We start from the raw sequence: 16,461 nt of genomic DNA, 5'->3' as shown, positions 1-16,461 counted from the left end.
AACCTTCCGGATATAAAAGGGGTCAGAGGGTCTAGTAAGGAGGGGGAACTGAGGGAAATCTTTATTAGTCGGGAAATTGTGTTGGGGAAATTGATGGGATTGAAGGCCGATAAATCCCCAGGGCCTGATGGACTGCATCCTAGAGTACTTAAGGAGGTGGCCTTGGAAATAGCGGATGCATTGACAGTCATTTTCCAACATTCCATTGACTCTGGATCAGTTCCTATGGAGTGGAGGGTAGCCAATGTAACCCCACTTTTTAAAAAAGGAGGGAGAGAGAAAACAGGGAATTATAGACCGGTCAGCCTGACCTCAGTAGTGGGTAAAATGATGGAATCAATTATTAAGGATGTCATAGCAGTGCATCTGGAAAATGGTGACATGATAGGTCCAAGTCAGCATGGATTTGTGAAAGGGAAATCATGCTTGACAAATCTTCTGGAATTTTGAGGATGTTTCCAGTAAAGTGGACAAAGGAGAACCAGTTGATGTGGTATATTTGGACTTTCAGAAGGCTTTCGACAAGGTCCCACACAAGAGATTAATGTGCAAAGTTAAAGCACATGGGATTGGGGGTAGTGTGCTGACATGGATTGAGAACTGGTTGTCAGACAGGAAGCAAAGAGTAGGAGTAAATGGGTACTTTTCAGAATGGCAAGCAGTGACTAGTGGGGTACCGCAAGGTTCTGTGCTGGGGCCCCAGCTGTTTACATTGTACATTAATGATTTAGACGAGGGGATTAAATGTAGTATCTCCAAATTTGCGGATGACACTAAGTTGGGTGGAAGTGTGAGCTGTGAGGAGGATGCTATGAGGCTGCAGAGTGACTTGGATAGGTTAGGTGAGTGGGCAAATGCATGGCAGATGAAGTATAATGTGGATAAATGTGAGGTTATCCACTTTAGTGGTAAAAACAGAGAGACAGACTATTATCTGAATGGTGACAGCTTAGGAAAAGGAGAGGTGCAACGAGACCTGGGTGTCATGGTACATCAGTCATTGAAGGTTGGCATGCAGGTAAAGCAGGCGGTTAAGAAAGCAAATGGCATGTTGGCCTTCATAGCGAGGGGATTTGAGTACAGGGGCAGGGAGGTGTTGCTACAGTTGTACAGGGCCTTGGTGAGGCCACACCTGGAGTATTGTGTACAGTTTTGGTCTCCTAACTTGAGGAAGGACATTCTTGCTATTGAGGGAATGCAGCGAAGGTTCACCAGACTGATTCCCGGGATGGCGGGACTGACCTATCAAGAAAGATTGGATCAACTGGGCTTGTATTCACTGGAGTTCAGAAGAATGAGAGGGGACCTCATAGAAACGTTTAAAATTCTGACGGGTTTAGACAGGTTAGATGCAGAAAGAATGTTCCCAATGTTGGGGAAGTCCAGAACCAGGGGTCACAGTCTGAGGATAAGGGGTAAGCCATTTAGGACCGAGATGAGGAGAAACTTCTTCACCCAGAGAGTGGTGAACCTGTGGAATTCTCTACCACAGAAAGTAGTTGAGGCCAATTCACTAAATATATTCAAAAGGGAGTTAGATGAAGTCTTTACTACTTGGGGGATCAAGGGGTATGGCGAGAAAGCAGGAAGGGGGTACTGAAGTTTCATGTTCAGCCATGAACTCATTGAATGGCGGTGCAGGCTAGAAGGGCTGAATGGCCTGCTCCTGCACCTATTTTCTATGTTTCTATGACCCGTTTATCCCGACTCTCTGCTTCCTGTCTGTCAACCAGTTCTCTATCCACGTCAATACATTACCCCCAATACCATGTGCTTTCATTTTGCACACCAATCTCTTGTGTGGGACCTTGTCAAAAGCCTTTTGAAAGTCCAAATACACCACATCCACTGGTTCTCCCTTGTCCACTCTACCAGTTACATCTTCAAAAAATTCTAGAAGATTTGTCAAGCATGATTTCCCTTTCATAAAGCCATGCTGACTTGGACCGATCCTGTCACTGCTTTCCAAATGTGCAGCTATTTCATCTTTAATAATTGATTCCAACATTTTCCCCACTACTGATGTCAAGCTAACCGGTCTATAATTACCCGCTTTCTCTCCCTCCTTTTTTTAAAAAGTGGTGTTACATTAGCTACTCTCCAGTCCATAGGAACTGATCCAGTCGATAGACTGTTGGAAAATGATCACCAATGCATCCACTATTTCTAGGGCCACTTCCTTAAGTATTCTGGGGTGCAGACTATCGCCCTTCAATCACATCAATTTCCTGAACACTATTTCCTGACTAATAAGGTTTTCCTTCAGTTCCTCCTTCTCACTAGACCCTCGGTCCCCTAGTATTTCCGGAAGGTTATATGTGTCTTCCTTTGTGAAGACAGAACCAAAGTATTTGTTCAATTGGTCTGCCATTTCTTTGTTTCCCATTATAAATTCACCTGATTCTGACTGCAAGGGACCTACATTTGTCTTCACTAATCTTTTTCTCTTCACATATCTATAGAAGCTTTTGCAGTCAGTTTTTATGTTCCCAGCAAGCTTCCTCTCATACTCTATTTTCCCCCTCCTAATTAAACCCTTTTTCCTCCTCTGCTAAATTTTAAATTTCATCAGCTGTAAACGCTTTGAGATGTCCGGTGGTCGTGAAAAGGCACTATATAAATGCAAGTCTTTCTTTCTAAATACCGTTACCACGTCCCGAATAATAAATCTTAGCATTTTGCCCACGACTGATATCCGGCTAACTGACTGATAGTTTTCCTGTTTTCTCTCTCCTTCCACTCTTGAATAGCGAGGTTACGTTTGCCAGCTGGAATTCTGGAATACCAAAACCAATGCATCCACCATCTCTGTAGCCACCATGTTTAAATTCTTAGGATGTAGGCCATCAGGTCCAGGGGATCTGTCGATTTCTAGTCCCATTAATTTTTTTTTTACAGTACTATTTCCTTACCAATACTAATTTCTTTAAGTTACGCATTCTCGCTAGATCCTTGGTTCCCCAATATTTCCGTAATGTTTATATCTTTTAGCACAAAACATAGAAACATAGAAAATAGATGCAGGAGTAGGCCATTCGGCCCTTCGAGCCTGCACCACCATTCAATAAGATCATGGATGATCATTCCCTCAGTACCCCTATCCTGCTTTCTCTCCATACCCCTTGATCCCTTTAGCCGTAAGGGCCATATCTAACTCCCTCTTGAATATATCCAATGAACTGGCATCAACAACTCTCTGTGGCAGGGAATTCCACAGGTTAACAACTCTCTGAGTGAAGAAGTTTCTCCTCATCTCAGTCCTAAATGGCCTGCCCCTTATCCTAAGGCTATGTCCCCTCGTACTGGACTTCCCCTACATCGGGAACGTTCTTCCCGCATCTAACCTGTCCAGTCCCGTCAGAATCTTATATGTTTCTATGAGATCCCCTCATCCTTCTAAACTCCAGTGTATAAAGGCCCAGTTGATCCAGTCTCTCCTCATATGTCAGTCCAGCCATCCCGGGAATCAGTCTGGTGAACCTTCGCTGCACTCCCTCACTAGCAAGTACGTCCTTCCTCAGATTAGGAGACCAAAACTGAACACAATATTCCAGGTGAGGCCTCACCAAGACCCTGTACAACTGCAGTAAGACCTCCCTGCTCCTATACTCAAATCCCCTAGCTATGAAGGCCAACATACCATTTCCCTTCTTCACCGCCTGCTGTACCTGCATGCCAACTTTCAATATCTGATGAACCATGACACCCAGGTCTCGCAGCACCTCCCCTTTTCCTAATCTGCTGCCATTCAGATAATATTCTGCCTTCGTGTTTTTGCCCCCAAAATGGATAACCTCACATTTATCCACATTATACTGCATCTGCCATGTATTTGCCCACTCGCCTAACCTGTCCAAGTCACCCTGCAGCCTCTTAGCGTCCTCCACACGTCTCACACCGTCACCTAGTTTCGTGTCATCTACAAACTTAGAGATATTACATTCAATTCCATCATTTAAATCATTAATATATATTGTAAAGAGCTGGGGTCCCAGCACTGAGCCCTGTGGCACTCCACTAGTCACTGCCTGCCATTCTGAAAAGGATTCGTTTATCCCGACTCTCTGCTTCCTGTCTGCCAACCAATTCTCTATCCACGTCAGTACATTACCCCCAATACCATGTGCTTTGATTTTGCACACCAATCTCGTGTCGGACCTTATCAAAAGCCTTTTGAAAGTCCAAATACACCACATGCACTGGTTCTCCCTTGTCCACTCTACTAGTTACATCCTCAAAAAATTCCAGATTTGTCAAGCATAATTTCCCTTTCATAAATCCATGCTGACTTGGACCGAATCCTGTCACTGCTTTCCAAATGTGCTGCTATTTCATCCTTAATGATTGATTCCAACATTTTCCCCACTACTGATGTCAGGCTAACTGGTCTATAATTACCCGTTTTCTCTCTCCCTCCTTTTTTAAAAAGTGGTGTTAAATTAGCTACCCTCTAGTCCATATGAACTGAACGAGTCGATAAGACTATTGGAAAATGATCACCAATGTATCCACTATTTCTAGGGCCACTTCCTTAAGTACTCTGGGATGTAGACTATCAGGCCCGGGATTTATCAGCCTTCAATCCCATCAATTTCCCTAACACAATTTCCCACCTAATATGGATATCCTTCAGTTCCTCCTTCTCACTAGACCCTCGGTCCCCTAATACATCCGGAAGATTACTTGTGTCCACCTTTGTGAAGACAGAACTAAAGTATTTGTTCAATTGATCTGCCATTTCTTTGTTCCCCATTATAAATTCACCTGAGTTCGACTGCAAGGGACCTACGTTTGTCTTCACTAATCTTTTTCTCTTCACATATCTATAGAAGCTTTTGCAGTCAGTTTTTATGTTCCCTGCAAGCTTCCTCTCGTACTCTATTTTCCCCCTCTTAATTAAACCCTTTGTCCTCCTCTGCTGAATTCTAAATTTCTCCCAGTCCTCAGGTTTGCTGCTTTTTCTGGTCAATTTATATGCCTCTTCCTTGGATTTAACACTATCCTTAATTTCCCTTGTTAGCCACGGTTGAGCCACCTTCCCCGTTTTATTTTTACTCCAGACAGGGATGTACAATTGTTGAAGTTCATCCAAATGATCTTTAAAGGTTTGCCATTGTCTATCCACCGCCAATCCTTTAAGCATCATTTGCCAGTCGAATCCAGCCAATTTGCGCCTCATACCGTCAAAGTTACCTTTCCTTAAGTTCAAGGCCCTAGTTTCTGAATTAACGTTGTCACTCTCCATCTTAATAAAGAATTCTACCATGTTATGGTCACTCTGCCCCAAGGGGCCTTGCACAACAAGATTGCTAATTAGTCCCTTCTGATTACTCATTACCCAGTCTAGGATGGCCAGCGCTCTGGTTGGTTCCTCGACATTTTGGTCTAGAAAACCATCCCTAATACACTCCAGGAAATCCACCTCCACCGCATTGCTACCAGTTTGGTTAGCCCAATCTATATGTAAATTAAAGTTGCCCATGATAACTGCTGTACCTTTATTGCAGACATCCCTTATTTCTTGTTTGATGCTGTCCCCAACTCACTACTACTGTTTAAAGGTCCGTACACAACTCCCACCAGCGTTTTCTGCCCTTTGGTATTCCGTAGCTCCACCCATACAGATTCCACATCATCCAAGCTAATGTCCTTCCTTACTATTGCATGTATCTCTTTAACCAGCAACGCTACCCCACCTCCTTTTCCTTTCTGTCAGATAAAATATAAGACAGATACAATATATTTGTTAAATATCCCTGACATTTCCTCATTCCCCAATTTAATTTCTCCTGTCTCTGCCTCTGAAGGACCCACATTTACTTTCACTAATCTCTTCCTTTTTACATACCTGTTTTATGTCTCTTACTAGTTTACAGTCACATTCTTTTTCTTTATCAATTTCTTGGTCATCCTTTGCTAAAGTCTAAAATCCTCCCACTTTTCAAGCTTACTATTTTTGGCAACGTTATTGGTGTCTTCCTTTAATCTGATGCGATCTTTAACTTCTCATTAGCCACGGTTGAACCACTTTTCCCGTGGGGTATTTTCTTTCCCAAGGGAATGTATATATGTTGCAAATTATGAATTGTTTCTTTAAATGTTTGCCACTGCACATCTACCATCATATCTTTTAATGTACCTTAGCCAACTTGCCTCTCATACCTACATAGTTTGCTTTGTTCAGATTTAAGACCTAGTTTCAGATTGAACTAAATCACTCGGTATAAAATTGTTATATTATGATCACTCTTCCCTAGAGGCTCCTTTACTGCAAGGTTATTAATGAACCCTTTATCATTGCACGAAACTAGATCTAAAATAGCCTGTTCCCAAGTTGATTCCTCAACATACCGAACTGGAAAACTATCTTGAATATGTGCACGAACCCATCTTCCACACTATTACTGCAAATTTGATTTGCCCAGTCTATATGAAAATTAATGTCCCCTATGATTATTGCATTGCCCTTGTTACATGCACCTTTCATTTCCTGATTTATTCTGTGCCCTACACTATAATGACTGTTAGGGGCCTATTAACTACTCCAACCAGTGTTTTCTGCCCTTTATTTTTCTTAGCTCCACTCAAACTGATTCTACATCTTGATTTTCCGAGCTAGATCCTTTCTCCCTACTGTCTTTATCCCATCCTTTATTATCAGGGCTACCGCACCCCCCACCCCCCCACCACCCCCCACTTTTTCATTTTGCCTACTTCTTCTAAAAGTTAAGTATCCTAGAACAGTTAGTTCCCAACCTTGGTCACTCTGCAACCATGTCTCTGTAGTGGCTAGTAGATCAAACTCATTTATTTCTATTTGTGTTATTCATTCATCTTTGTTGCGAATGCTTTGTGCATTAATACAGTGCTTTTAGCTTTAATATTTTCCCCTGATGTTACCGTAGTCACTGGTGCCTTTCTTAAGTTTTCTGTCCTTTCCTGATCGACTCTGCTTATTTTTACCCAAATCACTGCTCTGCTCTACAGCCTTGACATTTCTCTTGCTGATTCTGAATATACCTTTTCCTGAATCCTGCCACCCTCTCCGTTAGTTTAAAGCTGGATCTACCACCCTAGTTATTTGATTTGGCAGGACACTGGTCCCAGCCCGGTTTAAGTGGAGCCCGTCCCAGGATGCAGTGGTGGGGCATTCAACAATAATAATGCCATTTAATGTCATCAGGAGGTGGTTAGACTCTCTGTAGTTGGGAGATAGTCATTGCCTGGTACTTGTGTGGTGCAAATGTGACTCGTCACTTATCAGCCTGAGCTGTCTGTGACCCCATGTTCTTCAATCATGTGACTGACAAGAAAAACGTTTTGACATTTCACCTGTATGTAAAGGTTAACTTCAGCACTCCGACACAAATAGGGAAAGTTGCCGCCAGTTTTAAGATGCGCCCGCCTGGCGTTTGGGTACAATTTGTACATTTCTTCTTTGGCTTCATGAGAAAGTGCACTCTGGTCAAAAACCTGGAACAGATGGCAGTTAGAACATACAGCTAGAATTATCAAAAGATACTCATATATACAGATGTTTTATAAACATATAAAGAGTAGGATAGTCAAAGGAAGAGTGGGGCCAATTAAGGACCAAAAAGATCATCTTGTGAAGGCAGAGTTACAAAATAAGTTCTTTGCATCTGTCTTCACTAGAGGAGAGGGTGTTGACAATGTATCAGTAAAGGAGGAGGTAGTAGAGAAATTGGATAGGATACAAATAGATAACAAGAAGGTACTTAAAAGATTGGCAGCGTTCGAAGTAGAAATGTCACCGTGTCCGGATGAGAGGCCTCCTCGATTATTGAGGGAAGTAAGTGTGGAAATTGCAGGGGCTCCGGCCACAATCTTCCAATCCTCCTTAGATATGGGAGTGGTGCCAGAGGACTGGAGGGTTGCAAATGCTACATCCTTGTTCAAAAAGGGCAAAGGGATAAATGCAGCAACTACAAGCCAGTCAGCCTAACATCGGTAGTGGAGAAACTTCCAGAGAGCATGTTCCAGCACAAAATTGTAATTTAGAAAGAAATGGGTCAATAAATGACTGCCAACACAAATTTGTTAAACCGAGGCCCCGTCTGCCCTCTTAAGTGGACGTCAATGACTCCATGACACTGTTCAATACACTGATACAATACGACACCGCCACCCACCCGCATGACCCGCACTCATACCTCTTTCGCCCACTCCACCCGAAAGGTGATAGCAGATTCTCAAGTAACTTTCAAAAGAGAATTGGATAAATACTTAAAGGGAAACATTTGCAGGAATATAGCGAAAGAGCAGGGGAGTGGCACTAATTGGATGACTCTTTCAAAGAGCCGGCACAGACAAGGTGGCTGAATGGCCCTCTGCTGTGCTGCATCATTCTATGACTGGGGAGTTCTCCCCAGTGGCCTGGCCAAACTTGTCCTTCAACCATCAATAAAACACATTGTCTGGTCATTGTCACGTTGCTACTTGTGGGAATTTGCTGTGCACAAATTAGCTGCTGATTTCTTACATTACAACAGTAACTACACTTCAAAAGTACTTCATTAGCTGTAAAGCGCTTTGGCTGATCGAAGGTCATGAAATTCACTTTATAAATGGAAATCTTTCTTTTTCTTCAATTAAATAACAGAGTTGATGAAGGTAGTGCAGTTGATGTGTATATGGACTTTCAGAAGGCATTTCCTGCTAGAAAACTTGAAGCCCACGAGATGATGCTTCTGAGGCAGTGCCCTGGAGTTGTGGATGACTTGCTTCCACACTAATGTGAGTTCTAAGGTGACTGATGAGACCGATGAGGGATCTACAGTCTGTCACAGGTGGGGCAGACGGTGGTTGGAGTGACGGGTGGGTGGGTGCTTGATTTGTCGTACGCTCCTTCCGCTGTTTGTACTGGGCTTCCGCGTGCTCCCGAGGGAGAAATTCGAGGTGTTCGGCACCTTCTCAGATGCTTCTTCTCCACTTTGGGCCAAGAATTCACAAAAGTTGGTGGGGATGTAAAATTTTTTTCAAAGAGGCCTTGAAGCATTTTCTCTGCCCTCCTGGGACTCGCTTGCAGTGTCGGAGCTCGGAGTAGTGTTTGTTTCAGGAGTCCCGTCATCATCATCATAGGCAGTCCCTCGGAATCGAGGAAGACTTGCTTCCACTCTTAAAATGAGTCCTTAAGTGGCTGAACAGTCCAATATGAGAACCACAGTCCCTGTCACAGGTGAGACAGATAGTCGTTGAGGGTAATGGTGGGTGGGGCAGGTTTGCCGTACGCTCCTTCCACTGCCTGCGTTTGATTTCTGCATGCTCTCGGCATTGAGACTCGAGGGGTCAGGGTTCTCTCGGATGCACTTCCTCCACTTAAATGGTCTTTGACGAGGGACTCCCAGGTGTCGGTGGGGATGTTGCACTTTATCAGGGAGGCTTTGAGGGTATCCTTGTAATGTTTCCGCTGCCCACCTTTGGCTCGTTTGCCGTGGAGGAGTTCTGAGTAGAGCGCTTGCTTTGGGAGTCTCGTGTCTGGCATGCGAACAATGTGGCCTGCCCAGCGGAGCTTATCAAGTGTGGTCAGTGCTTCAATGCTGGGGATGTTGGCCTGGTCGAGGACGCGAATGTTGGTGTGTCTGTCCTCCCAGGGGATTTGTAGGATCTTGCGGAGGCATCGTTGATGGTATTTCTCTAGCAACTTGAGGTGTCTACTGTACATGGTCCATGTCTCTGAGCCATACAGGGGGGCGGGTATTACTACAGCCCTGTAGACCATGAGCTTGGTGGCAGTTTTAAGGGCCTGCTCTTCAAACACTCTTTTCCTTAGGCAACCAAAGGCTGCACTGGCGCACTGGAGGCAGTGTTGAATCTCGTCGTCTTGTTGATAAGAGGCTCCCGAGGTATGGGAAAAGGTCCACGTTGTCCAGGGCCACGCCGTGGATCTTGACTGGGGGGTAGTGCTGTGAGGTGGGGACAGGCTGGTGGAGGACATTTGTCTTAGATGTTTAGTGTAAGGCCCATGCTTTCGTACACCTCAGTAAATACGTCGACTATGTCCTGGAGTTCAGCTTCTGTATGTGCGCAGACGCAGGCGTTGTCCTCGTACTGTAGCTCAATGATAGTACAACTCTAGCATCGAGCATTGCAAATTGCTGCAGTACAGCGGGACTTGGGGGTACTTGTGCATGAAACACAAAAAGGATAGCATGCAGGTACAGCAAGTGATCAGGAAGGCCAATGCAATCTTGGCCTTTATTGCAAAGGGGATGGAGTATAAAAGCAAGGAAGTCTTGCTACAGTTATACAGGGTATTGGTGAGGCCAGACCTGGAATACAGCATGCAGTTTTGGTTTCCATTTTTACGAAAGGATATACTTGCTTTGGAGGCAGTTCAGAGAAGGTTCACAAGGTTGATTCTGGAGATGAGGGGGTTGACTTATGAGGAAAGGTTGAGGAGGTTGGGCCCCTACTCATTGGAATTCAGAAGAATGAGAGATGATCTTATCGAAACGTATAAGATTATGAGGGGGCTTGACAAGGTGGATGCAGAGAGGATGTTTCCACTAATGGGGGAGACTAGAACTAGAGGGCATGATCTTAGAATAAGGGGCCGCCCATTTAAAACTGAGATGAGGAGGAATTTCTTCTCTCATAGGGTTGTAAATCTGTGGAATTCGCTGCCTCAGAGAGCTGTGGAAGCTGGGACATTGAATAAATTTAAGACAGAAATAGACAGTTTCTTAACCGATAAGGGATCAACAGGTTATGGGGAGCGGGCAGGGAAGTGGACCCGAGTCCATGATCGGATCAGCCATGATCGTATTAAATGGCAGAGCAGGCTCGAGGGGCCGCATGGCCTACTCCTGTTCCTATTTCTTATGTTCTTATGATGCGAACAATGTGGCCCATCCATCGGAGCTGGTTGAGCGTGGTCAATGCTTCGATGCTGGGGATGTTGGCCTGAGAGAGAACACCGACATTGGTGAACCTATCCTGCCAATTAATGTGCAGGATTTTGCAGAGGCAGCATGGGCGGTACTTCCCCTGGTGCTTTCAGGTGCCTACTGTACATAGTCCGAGTCTCTGAAGCATACCGGAGGGCGGGTATCACTACTGCTCTGTAGAGCATGAGCTTGGTGCCGGGTTTGAGATCCTGGTCTTCGAACACGTTTTTCCTCAGGCGACCAAAGGCTGCAACTGGCACACTGGAGGTGGTGTTGGACTTCGTCATCGATGTCTGCCCTCACTGATAGTAGGCTCCCGAGGTATGGGAAGTGGTCCTCATTGTCCAAGGTCTCATCGTGGATCTTGATAACCGGGGAGCGGTACTGTGTGGTGGGGGCGGGTTGTTAGAGGACCTTTGCCTTATGGATGTTTAGTGCAAGGCACAGACTCTCGTACACTTCAACGATAGTTCGGCCTCAAACTCAAGCTTCGTCTGCATCCTGTAATTCAATGGACAACCTTGGATCTGGACTGGAGGCAACGGAGGTTGAACAATTTCCCACTTGTCCTGTAGCTGGATATGACATTGGCCAAGGGACAGAAAGCAGAGAGTTTTCTTCAGACTGGAGGGAAGTGGACACTGATGTCCCCAGGAGTTGGTATTAGGACCACTGCTCTTTTTGATACATATTAATGATCAAGACTTGGGTATACAGGGCATCATTTCAAAGTTTGCAGATGACAAAGCTTGGAATGTAGTAAACAGTGAGTATAGCAACAGACTTCAGGAGGATGTAGATTGGTGAAATGGACAAGCATTGTGGTAATGTTTGAACTGATGCATTTTGGTAAGAAGAATGAGGTGAGACAACATAAAATAAATGCTACAATTTTAAAGGGGGTGCAAGAAGAGAGACACCGAGGCTTCACATACACAAATCAGGATATGTTGATAAAACTGTTTAAAAAAAAGCATATGTGCTGTGGACTTTATAAATAAAAACAGAGTACAAAAGCCTAGGAGCGGGGGAAGAGTCCGAAAGTTCGGGAGAGTCGGCGACCAAGTCGGCAGGCCCTGTGAGGTCAGAGAGTCGGGAGTTCGGAGGCCTCAGAGGTCGGTGAGGTGAGTTGATAAGTAGCTCCCTTTTCTCTATTTCTTTTTAAGTAGATTTAAACTAGATAAGGCTAACTAGAGGGATGACAGTGCAGCTCAGTCCCGTGGAGTGCACGTCCTGCGACATGTGGGAAGTCCTGGATGCTTCGTGTAGCCTAGACAATCATGTGTGCAGGAGGTGTCTCCAATTTCAACTGCTCGAGCTCCGCGTTTCGGAGCTGAGGCTGAGAGCTACATGGATAGCACGTTTCAGGAGGTGGTCCCCCGTAGCTTAAAGGCGTGTAGGTAGAGAGGAGGTGGGTGACCACCAGACGTAGTAACTGTGGTAGGCAGGTAGTGCAGGAGTTCCCCCGTGAGTCCATCTCACTTTCAAACCAATATTCAATTCTGAGTATCGATAAGGACGATGATGCCTTTGGCAGTGTAGCCAGAGCCAATTCCAAGGCACCACGGCTGTCTCAGCTGCACAGGGGGGAGGGACAAAGAGCCCTAGTGATAGGGGATCCTATAATTAGGGGAACAGACAGCGTTTCTGCGGCCGTAGACGTGACTCCAGGATGGTATGTTGCCTCCCTGGTGCCAGGGTCAAGGATGTCGCGGAGCAGACGCAGGGTTAGCGGGAGGGGTGGGAGGGTAACCAGCCAGAGGTCGTGGTCCATATCGGGACCAATGACATAGGTAAAATGAGGGATGAGGTCCTACAGGAAGAATTCAGGGAGCTAGGAAGAAAATTAAAGGGTAGGACCTCAAAAGTAGTAATCTCCAGGTTACTACCGGTGCCATGTGCTAATGAGTACAAGAATAGAATGATAGAGAGGATGAACGCATGGCTGGAGAGTTGATGTAGGAGGGAGGGCTTTAAATTCTTGAGGCATTGGGACCACTTCTGGGGGAGATGCGACCTGTATAAACTGGACAGGTTGCACCTCAACAGCACCGGGACCAATATCCTCGCAGAGAGCTTTGCTAGTGCTGTTGGAGAGAGTTTAAACTAGCTTGGCAGGAGGATGGGAACCTGAGAAAAAATTCAATAGGGAAGGAAGTAAAGCAGAAGTTGGATAGCAAGAATGTAGAAAATGAATCTGTGAGAGAGGAAACAGGGTTTAGTAATTAGTAAGCAAGGAGGTCTTCCTGTGCTGAATGGTATATACTTCAATGCAAGGAGCATAGCGAATAAAGCGGATGAGCTAATAGCACAGATAGACACTTGGGAGTATGACATTATAACTATTACAGAAACATGGCTGAAAGAGGGGCGGGTTTGGCAGATCAATATTCCTGGCTACAGGATTTTTAGACAAGACAGAGAGGGGGGTTAAAAAGGAGGTGGGGGGGGGGGGGGTGGGGCATCGTGATACTGATTAAAGAAACGATTACAGCGGTGAGGAGGGATGATATGTTAGAGGGATCATCAAATGAAGCCATATGGGCCAAATTGAAAAATAAAAAAAGAGCGATCACATTGCTGGGCATGTATTATAGACCCCCAAACAGTGGGAGGGAGATAGAGGAGCAAATATGTAGGCAAATCGCTGTGAAGTCTAAAAACCATAGGGTAGTAATAGTAGGGGATTTTAACTATCCAAATATTGATTGGGACAAATTTAGTGTGAAGGGTATAGAGGGTGCGGAATTCTAGAAATGCATTCAAGAGAACTTTTTTAGTCAGTATGAAGCAAGCCCAACACGAGAGGGGGCGGTCTTGGATTTAGTTTTGAGGAATGAAGCTGGGCAGGTTGAAGGGTATTAGTGGGAGAGCACTTGGGTGCCAGTGACCATAATTCAGTCAGATTCAAATTGGTTATGGATAAGGACAAGAATAGGCCTGGAATAAAAGTTACGAATTGGGGAAAAGCTAATGTTGTTAAGGAGTGATTTGGCCATGGTGGACTGGAAACAGCTAGTTGTGAGTAAATCAGTGTCGGAACAGTCGGAGGCATTCAAGGAGGAGATCCGGAAGGCTCAGGCCAAACATGTGCCCTTAAAGAAAAAGGCTGGGAAAAATAATTCTAGAGCCCCCTGGATGTCTAGGGACTTACAGGGAAGGATAAAGAAAAAAAGGGACACTTATGTCATATACCAACGGCTAAATACTTTAGAGTCTTGAGGAATATAGAAAGTTAAGAGGCAAAATTAAAAAGGATATTAGGAATGCTAAGAGAGAGCACAAAAAATTCTTGGCCAGTAAAATTAAGGCAAACCTTAAGATGTTCTATAAATATATTAAGAGTGTAACTAAAGAAAGGGTATTAGAGACCATGAGGGTAATCTTTGTGTGGAGGCGGAAGATGTTGGTCGGGTTCTGAACAAATACTCGCATCTGTTTTCACAAAGGAAAGGGGTAATGCAGATACTGCTATCGAGGAGGACTGTGATATTCTGGATGAAATAAATATAGAGACAGGGGAAGTATTAAGGGGTTTGGCAGCTTTGAAAGTAGATAAGTCCCCAGGCCCAGATGAAATGCATGTTGAGCGAAGGAAAAGAGGAAATAGCAGAGGCCTTGACCATTATTTTCCAGCCCTCTTTGGATCTGGGCATGGTGCCGGAGGATTGGAGGACTGCTAATGTAGTATCCTTGTTTAAGAACGGAGAAAGTGATAGGACGAGTAATTACAGGCCTGTCAGCCTAACCTCAGTGGTGGGAAAATTATTGGAAAAAATCCTGAAAGACAGGATAAATCTACATTTAGAAAGGCAAGGATTAATTAGGGACAGTCAGCACGGATTTGTTAAGGGAAGATAGTGTTTAACTAACCCGATTGAATTTTTTGAGGAGGTAGCCAAGAGGGTCGATGAGGGTGGTGCGTACAATGTAGTGTATATAGACTTTAGCAAGGCTTTTGATAAGGTCCCGCATGGTAGACTGGTCATGAAGGTTAAAGCCCATGAGATCCAGGGCAAAGTGGCAAGTTGGACTCAAAATTGGCTTGGAGGTAGGAAGCAAAGGGTAATGATTGATGGATGTTTTTGTGACTGCAAGGATATTTCCAGTACTGGGCCCCTTGCTTTTTGTGGTATATATCAACGATTTAGATTTGAATATAGGGAGTATGATTAAGAAGTTTGCAGACGACACTAAAATTGGTTGTATGGTTGATAATGAAGGGGAAAGTCATGGGCTGCAGGAGGATATCAATCTACTGGTCAGGTGGGCAGAGCAATGGCAAATGGAATTTAATTCAGAGAAGTGTGAGGTGATGCACTTTGGGAGGGCTAATAAGGAAAGGGTATACACATTAAACGGTAGGCCACTTAATAGTGTAGATGAACAAAGGGACTTTGGAGTGCTTGTCCACAGATCCCTGAAAGTAGCAGGCCAGGTGGATAAGGTGGTTAAGAAGGCATACGGAATGCTTGCCTTTATTGGCCAAAGCATAGAATATAAGAGCAGGGGGGGTTATGCTTAAATTGTATAATACTTTGGTTAGGCCACAGCTGCAGTACAGCGTGCAGTTCTGGTCACTGTATTATAGGAAGGAAGTGATTGTCCTAGAGAGGGTGCAGAGGAGATTTACTAGGATGCTGCCTGGAATTGAGAATCTTAGTTATGAGGACAGATTGGATAGGCTGGGTTTGTTCTCATTGGAACAGAGGAGGTTGAGAGGAGACCTTATTGAGGTGTACAAAATATTGAGGGGCCTGGACACAGTGGATAGTAAGGGTCCATTTCCATTGGTGGAGGGGTCTATTACGAGGGGGCATAGTTTTAAGGTGGTTGGTGGAAGGTTTTGAGGGGAGGCTTCTTTATGGGGATCTGGAACTCACTGCCTGGAAGATGGAGGATGCAGAAACCCTCACCACTTTTAAGGGATGGTTGGATGGGCACTTAAAGTGCAGTAACCTGCAGGGTTTTGGACCTAGAGCTGGTAATTGGGATTAGACTGGATGACCTTTTGTTGGACGGCGCAGATATAATGATAAGTACTGCGCGGAATAGAATACGGCCAGGGTGATCTCTTGGGTGGGTTGGAGAGAAATTTCCCTGGATTTTTTCTCCCCAAATTGGCCTGGGTTTTTATCTGTTTTTTGCCTCTCCCAGGAGATCACATAGCTCCGGTTGGGGTGGAGTGTAGAATGTTTCAGTATAAGGGGTGTCGCAGTTGTGTGAGGCGGACTGGTTGGGCTGGGTGCTCTTTGCCTTTCCGTCATTGTTCATAGGTTTATATGTAACATTTAGGGCTGCTGACCAAGGGCTATGCAGCTCTTTGTCGGCCGGCGTGGACACGATGGGCCGAAATGGCCCCCTCCTGCGCTGTAAATTTCTATGTTTCTAAGTTATGCTACACCAATATAAAACATGGGTTCAGCCCCAGCTGGAGTATTGTGACCAATTCTGGACATCACACTTTGGGAAGGATGTCAAGACTTGAGAGGGTACAGAGAAGATTTTCTAGAATGGTACCAGGGATGAGTGGCTTCAGTCAAGTGGGAAG

General features: G+C 44.9%; 1 protein-coding gene across 1 annotated transcript in view; it reads right to left on the bottom strand.

The window, feature by feature from the left end:
* The window catches only part of spg21 (SPG21 abhydrolase domain containing, maspardin), a 55,048-nt gene that overhangs the window by 6,166 nt on the left and 32,421 nt on the right, over positions 1 to 16,461 (bottom strand). Inside the window, exon 7 of the mRNA XM_070859136.1 lies at positions 7,333 to 7,473. Within this exon, the coding sequence (XP_070715237.1) occupies positions 7,333 to 7,473 (141 nt within the window). The remainder of the gene's footprint in view (positions 1 to 7,332; positions 7,474 to 16,461) is intronic.

The sequence above is a fragment of the Pristiophorus japonicus genome, chromosome 17 (genome assembly GCF_044704955.1).
Source record: "Pristiophorus japonicus isolate sPriJap1 chromosome 17, sPriJap1.hap1, whole genome shotgun sequence".
Lineage (NCBI taxonomy): Eukaryota > Metazoa > Chordata > Chondrichthyes > Pristiophoridae > Pristiophorus > Pristiophorus japonicus.
Note: the sequence above shows the minus strand (reverse complement) of the source record. Positions and strands in the feature narration are given on the sequence as shown.